Source organism: Echinops telfairi, unplaced genomic scaffold (assembly GCF_000313985.2).
Source record: "Echinops telfairi isolate 266 unplaced genomic scaffold, ASM31398v2 ScPeMD7_5;HRSCAF=22, whole genome shotgun sequence".
NCBI lineage: Eukaryota > Metazoa > Chordata > Mammalia > Afrosoricida > Tenrecidae > Echinops > Echinops telfairi.
Window position 1 is genome coordinate 28,004,230 of NW_022103901.1, and position 7,494 is coordinate 28,011,723.

The window sequence follows — 7,494 nt, forward strand, 5'->3', positions numbered from 1 at the left end:
CACGATTTACTGAGCGGCCACCGATACAGTTTATTTGTATCTCCTCTGGGTTCATGAACATTCCAGCTGGCAGCCTGAGACTAAACCCCAAACCCATGGCTATGGAGTCGAATCCACCTCGGAATGGCACCCTCTACAAGACTGAGCAGAACTTCCCCAATGGGGATCCATCTTCACAGAAGCAGAGTGCCAGCTCCGTCCATCCATCTCTCATGGAGCAAGAGGTAGGTTTGAACCACCAACCTTTCTGTTAGCAGCCGAGTGCTTAACCAGTGCGCCAGCAGACCTCCTTAGCCTGACATTAATCCCCAGCAGGGAAGCCTCACAACTGGGAAGAGGAGAGGCGTGTCGCCTGGCTTTTGCACCGGTGGCGTGCAGGAGTGGGAAGACTTTCAAATAAGAAACTGTCAGGCAGACTGCTCCTTCTCACCAACCCCACTTTCGCTAATCATAGCCCTTTAAGAAGCACTGCTTATTGCAGAGATGAAATAAAAACAAAGCTCCCAACATACCTGGACGTTGTAAGACCCTGGTTTTGCTTTAAAACAAAATGATCCGTGAGCATCCGTCTCCACGGTGACCCGAGGCTTGTCCTTGTCTTGAGATGACAGGACAACTCTGTATTTGCTCATCTGCTTGACCGTGTCAGGGAAGCGGATGATGGAGATCTGGCCGCAGACGCTGAACCTGTCCAAAAGAAAGCCATGCATCCCGGCTCCGTTAGGAAAGGCTCCTGTCAGCCAACAGTCTGGTCCCCCTGGCCACCCACATGCCAGCAGCCAGCTGAGGTTTAGTGTTAAGGAAGACACAGAAGTCCACCTGTCTGCACAGGGCAGTATCTGGCAAGCTCCCGCGGGCAGACCCCATTTTCACAACCTCTGTAGACACGAAAACTGTCTCAGCTAATTGGATCATGGGCAATCGAGTTGGAATGTGAACGAGCCCTTAAATGCAAGGGCTCTCTGCCACGAGCCCAGGCCAACTCATAGTGGCCCTACAGCCCAGGGCAGAACTGCCCTGGTGAGTCTGAGACTCTTCAAGGGGGAGAACCCAAGACCAAACTCACTGCAATGGAGCCAACGCAGACTGAGAGCGAGTTCCTGTGTCTACAGGAACAGAAAGGCCAGTCTTTCCCCCAAGGGGCTGTTGGTGGTTCCGAACTGCTGACCATGCGACCCAGTCCAACTTGCAGTCACTAGGGCTCCCCAAAGCAAGGACTAGAAGCTGCCTGAGAAATGTTGGCATTATCCCAGGCTTAAAACATGGCAGGGTTATCAAAGACCCTTCCTCGCTTTTGATGATATTTAATGCGGGGATAAAAGCAATCGGAGAGATGAACAGAGGAGGTAATTAGTTTAAAAAGGCAAAGCTACGACTGACCACCTGAGGAGCTAGGAGCTACAAAAGCCGCTTCTCATGGAAAGCTCTGCTAAGTGGCGACTCAAACTTGAGACGGAGGAGCAGTGAGAGGTGCAGCGAGCACAGGGCGAGAATTCAAGGCAAGGCCACGCTTTCCTGACGCAGACCAATGAAGAGTAACGTCCTCACAGCACTGACCCTCACTGAGAGTCGCTGACGGCCCGACGTGCAGAGTCACCGGCACAGCTGCGGGCTGTTGACAGCGGCTAAAAGTTCGGGTTTCTTTTAAAGAATTACTTTAGGTAAGAAGAAAATCCCCTGTGGTTTCTGCAGGGAAGATAACACAGAACGGTGGAGTCTGAGCCTCACCCGAGAGCACAGGGTGGTGGGCTGGTCTGTGGCTGGAACCCGGGGAGATCAAGAATAGCAATCGGCAGTCGTTTCTTCAGGGCGAAGCCGGCCAGCCCGTGCCCGAGCCCACGGGGAGGAAATGAGGAGACTGCCCGGAGGAGTCGGAACACCAAGGGGAAGAACTGCTGGAGGGCAGCCTGGGGAGCAGTGCTGTCCCCCTTCACCCAGCTCTCAATAAAAAGCTTTAAAGGGAAAAAATATATATATACATATAGATGAAACTCAAAACCCAACTCTTTATTCTGTGCAACTGTGGCAGAGGTGAAGTGTTCCCAGAGGCCAGGCCCGCGGGCTACAATATTGATCACAGAGAGCAAGGGTCCTCAAACTACGGCCCGCGGGCCACATGCGGCCTGCCGAGGACATTAATCCAGCCCGCCGGGTGTTTTTGCCGCCGCTGCCTGTCCTGCTTAGCAGCTGATTCTTCCAGGGTGCATAAGAACTTGTTCACAGTGTTTTTTAAAAAACTATAGTCCCGCCCTCCAACGGTCAGAGGGACAGTGAACTGGCCCCCTGTTTAAAAAGTTTGAGGACCCCTGACAGAGAGAGTGCGCTGACCCTTGTTCAGATGAGAGGGGTGCACTTGGGTCCTCACGGCACACCCCACAGTGGGTGCTTTGGAAAAAAGGAGAGAAGGGGAGACAGACAGGCTGATGAAATACTCCACCAAGACCTGGCATGTCCACCGGGACCACGCCTTCCTCTCGCCCAGCTGAACCTGTCTGCACCCCAAAACTTCCAGTACTGCTACCATGAGATCAATTTCAGCTCATGGTCTCCATTGGAGAGAGGGGTCTATTTTTTCCTTATCAATTCTCCAAGCTCAAGGGCATACTGGATCCTTGAAAGACACCTGCAGAGCCAACGGGGGCTGACGTGCGTCAGTCAAGTCTGTCATCAGGGCTTCATTCGCTTCTGGGTGGAAATGGGTCCCGTTGGCTCTGTCAAGCTTGTGGGGCAAGTCCACCCCTTTCCATGGCACTACTTGAGTCCCCTTGCTTTCTCACAGTCACTTGTGCTCTCGTGCCCCGGGGTTTTCTTTGAAATTGAATCGGGAGATTTTTTTTTTTTTAAAGAAAAGAAAAAGGTAAGAAATGTCAGTAAGTCAAGAGGCACAGATGCTATCTGGCCCGCGAGAAAACCGGTGGTGCTTGTTTCTAAAGACACTGGCGGGGTTGCTGTTCCTCCTCTGATCCACACAACCCACTTTAAGGAGGAAGCTGTAGAAACGGCGCTGCCATCTCCGCACAGCTCCTCCTCCACCCAGCCAGCTGCTAACCAGGAGACTGGGCCTCCAACAGCACTGTGCCCGGGGAGTCGCCACCAAGGCCACCTGTGTGTCACTTCCAGCCCCGGCAACAACCCGGCCCCAGCCACCACCAGCCAACGGTCAGAGCCTCCTCGGGGCCCCCAGTGCGCTCTGGTCCTGCTTCAGCCCCCACTCCACACAGTAGGCAGCCCCCCAGGGCCCTGGCCCACCTCAGACCACACCACCCTCCCTCCAAGGCCTGGGCAGATGCAGGCAGCGCCTGTTTGGAAAGTCCCTTACTGGGCTAAGGTTGAGTCCTCCTGAAGGTCTCCCTAAGAGAGGCCTTCCTGAGCCCCAGGGCAGCCTGGTCTCTCCCTACACCACACTTGGCACTGCTGACAGTGCTTGTACTTGCTCTCCGTCTCCCCAGTGGGAGAAGCTCCGCAAACGTGTCAGCTGGGCTCACTGCTACCCACCCAGCGTCTCTCGGCCGAGGAGAGGGGAGCTTCCGCTCAAGCGGGACTCCCAGAGAGCCCAGCACAGCGGAGGGGTAGAACAAGTCCCAACAGCTTTGTCTCCTCATCCTCTCTTCACCTCTGAGCCCTGCCCTGGATCCTGCCCTGTACGTGGTCGCCGTGGCACGGTCACTATGGCTTCCTCAGGGAACAAACCAGGGGACTGTCTTGCCCTGGACCGCCTGCCTTCCCCACACAACTGTGCACATCAGACCACCAGCCCTACCTCAGAGCTAAACTTCCTTCCATAGATCCTGTGCCCCCACACACCCTTGGCCCACCCGGGGCCAGCCCCTAACTGCCGACCTTCCATTTTGACTTTATGCTCCCTTCTAACTCCCATGCTCGAGGTTTGGACCCTCCCCGCGGTCTCACCTTCAGGGTCCCAAGCTGCCCTAGCATTTAATGGAGAGCACCACCTGGGGGAGTGACAAACACCCAGTCAACACAAGCCCCACACGGCCTAGAGGCTCCTTTCCTGACCCAGTCAGGGGCAGCAGCAGCCACCCTGCCGCTCAAGTTGGGAACCCAGAAACCTCCCTGACTTTCCCTTTCCTGCCCTTCCCCTCCCCAAAACAAACCCAGTACCAGTCCTGCTGACTTCTAGCCCCGAAGCATGCCTCCACTGTCCTGTACTTCACGCGCAAGTCTCTCCTCCCCTTCCACCACGTCACTAGACCACCCAACTCAGAAAGGAACGGAATCATGTTACCTCAGTGCGCACAACGGCCCCCTGGCTGATGGCGCCCCGGGCAGGAGGGAGCCCCATCTCCCTTCTGCACCACCCTGCTCTTCCTGCTCCACGCCACCAGCTCCAGACACCCAGCCACAGCACAGCTCTGACGCCGCACACCTCGGCCCCACACCTTTCCTTTCAAGCTGCTGCATGGTGGGGGGAGAGCTTGAACGGTGTCCCCCAAACAGCTACCCCAGTCTCAAGCCTCAATGAACGTGACCTTACCTGGACACGGGGGGTTGTAGATCTAAGTAGTCCAGTTAGCACAAGGAGCTAACTGGTGGAGTCAGGGAAGACCTAACCTAAGAGGGCTCTGAGAGGCAGCTGCACAGACCCTCAGGGAGAGACAGAGGGAGAGGAAGGGAGGCTGGAGCTGCCATAAGCACAGGAACAAGGGTTAACAGAGGCAAAGCAGGGGGAGGACATGTCCCCAGAGGTGTCCGAGGGAACACGGCTCAGCTAACACCTAAAGTGCAGACTTTAAGTCCCCAAGCTATCAGGGAATCCATTTCTGTTCCTTTAAGCCAGTGAGCACTCACTGCTCTCAGAGAGAGGGCAGGGCCCTCCCCACCACCACCAGCCTACCGTTTCCAAGGCGATCGGAGCCCACACGTGTCTGCCCTAGCACAACTCGACGGGACTCAACCACAGACCACCCCCTGCACACACACACCGAGTGCTGACAGAGCAGGAGGAACTCTGAGGCAGCATCTTACCGCAAACATTCTCAACCAACCATTTTCAACAGTTCTTCGAGTTAGCCCAAGAAAGGTGCCCGGGACGCCAAGCCACACACGAAAGGGAGTTTTCAAACTCTGACAGGCCCGTTTAAATGTGGAAGAAACAAACTGTTTCATAAGACTGAGCAACGGTCATCCTGAAGGTGACCTGAGTCTCTCGGGAGGTGTGTGAGGATGTTCAGAGGGCTCCCAGGTGACCTGGCTGCGAGCCGTCTGCCACCAGGAGCAGATTTCCAAATCCAAGCGCCATGGCCTCACCCTGTTGCAATGATGTCGGCCAGCTGCGGGGTGTTGGGGGCGATCTTGATGGTGAGCGTCTCGAAGGAGAGGTGCTCCTTCTGAGCATGGATGGTGTAGGTCCCCGTGGTTATGTTCTCTAGGCGGAAGGAGCCATCCGCTTTCGTTCTGACTGAAACACACACACGCACAAAAGGTGAGGCAAGAGCACTGCACGTCCCAACACAGACTCGGGAAAACCGGGGCAGCATGTTTTCATACAGTGAAGATTTCACTCCCTGGCACAGGAAGCTCCAGGGAAGTTTGCAAGAGTTCAAGGCAGCAGAGCAAACACTGTTATATACATTGTCCTGCCACAGTAGGGAGGCTTCGACAGGCACACCAAATGCACAGGTGGGAGAGGAAGTGGGGGTAACATCATCCTGAAGCTTTATAGGTTTGACAAAGGATACCTGTGTACGTATATTTACTTTTTGCTGCGAATTGATCCACAGATGTGGTAGGGTACACGGGGGATGTTACGCAGACTTCTGAGACACAACCAAACGCCTTTGGGGAATGAGCTGCTGGGCCTGGGGCATCAGGACCGTGGTTCTCAGGGTACACCAAGGTCCACGGGCATAACCAGTCCCCAAAGGTGGTAGTAGTCTACGCCTCAATGGGGTGAGCAGTCCCTGAGCAGCCATCTGGGGGACACTCAGTCTCTCCCCATCCAGAGGAGAGCAGAGGGACAAACAAGGAAAGATGCCTAGAAAAACTAGTCCACTGGCCTCATGAACCACAAGCACACCCATCACAACCCTGAGACCACAAAGAGCGCAGTGGTGCCCGGCTACCAGCACCCACTGCTCTGAAAAGGGTCGTGTCAGAAGGTCCGAGATAAGAGGGGAGGAAAATGTGGAATAAAATTCAAAAGCATATGAGGCCAAGCTGGATGGAGGCTGGTGGGACCTCCAAAACTATGGGCCTTACTCACCCTTCAGGCCTGAAGCTTCACTCACTGCCATGTAGAAACGGCACCTTTTAAGCCCCATCGGGCACCGTTTCCCCAAGGACAAAGTTCAGAGGGTGAGGAAAGAGCGGGGAACGGAACCCAGAGAGCCAGGGAGAGGGGGAGGAGAGATGGTGCCCTGAGGGGGATGGGTGCGGGCAGTGGTGAGCTGAGTCAGAATGTAGGAACTGCTGAGTGTGAAACTATGGTCCGCTCTGTCAATGTAAACCATCACCTAGTTCACCATAGAAAGTTAAAAGGGGGGGTGGGGGTGGGGGGAATGTCCTTCCCATTTCTCTCTGTGATCAGAAGACGGCACCGACCCCGTCCCAGAGTCATGGTCTGCTCACCTCTGATCTGGTTATTCAGAGTGACCACGGCCTCTGGCACGCCTTCTCCCTCTGGGCCGTTCAAGACCCTGCCGGTGACGGAGAACCCCATGACGTGGAACACGGGCTGGAAACAAAGAAGAGGAGGTGTACTCTGTGGGCCTCACAAAGCCCTCGCTGAGCCTCCCACCATGGCTCACCGCGTCCTCCCCCCCTGCTCTCCTCTCAGTCCCAGACGCCAGTCACTCACCCCAGCAACCTCCCTTCACCCAGAGGCCAGCCCGCTCCTGCCCATGCCCCTGCCCGACGCCGTCTGCTGTTAGCAGCCATCCCCTCGCGAGTGGTGAGAGCAGTCTACATGTTTGCGGCAACATCTAATGACGAGGTTAGGGGCCATGTCTGTCTCCTTCGCAGTTGTCCCAGAACAGTGGCACTCGTCGAGTAACTGAAGTCAATAGAGGGACAGGCTACCTCTGAGTCAGTCGCCGTGAGCTTGTGAAAATTCTTCCCACTAATCACTGTTCCCTTCCTGATTCCTCCTCTCCCAACTCCCGTCTCCAGGCTCCTCTGTAGCTTCCAGCTCCTACGGCCACACAGTCCCCTCTGCTCCATTCTTTCTCCACCACAACCAGAGTTCAAGTCCTCGAGACTCCCACCTGAGCCGGACTCAGCCCTTGGGCACTTGCAGCCAGCACCTGATGCACTGCACTCACACGTGGCCCCAGAGTAGCGGTTCTCAACCCCTTTGGCGTCAAACGACCCTTTCACAGGGGTCGCCTGATTCATAACAGGAGCAAAATTACAGTGATGAAGTAGCAATGGAAACCATTTTGTGGTTGGGGGTCACCACCACATGAGGAACTGTATTAAGGGTCGCGGCCTGAGGAAAGTTGAGAACCACTGCTCTGGAGTGTGAGGGGAAAGGAG

The 7,494-nt window shown here is 55.4% G+C and overlaps 1 protein-coding gene across 1 annotated transcript in view; it reads right to left on the bottom strand.

Annotated features, from left to right (window-relative positions):
• The window catches only part of LOC101642674 (nodal modulator 3), a 56,545-nt gene that overhangs the window by 28,049 nt on the left and 21,002 nt on the right, over positions 1–7,494 (bottom strand). Inside the window, exons 9-11 of the mRNA XM_045286008.1 lie at positions 6,589–6,694; positions 5,269–5,419; positions 513–687 (exon numbers count right to left, since the gene is read on the bottom strand). Of these exons, the coding sequence (XP_045141943.1) occupies positions 513–687; positions 5,269–5,419; positions 6,589–6,694 (432 nt within the window). The remainder of the gene's footprint in view (positions 1–512; positions 688–5,268; positions 5,420–6,588; positions 6,695–7,494) is intronic.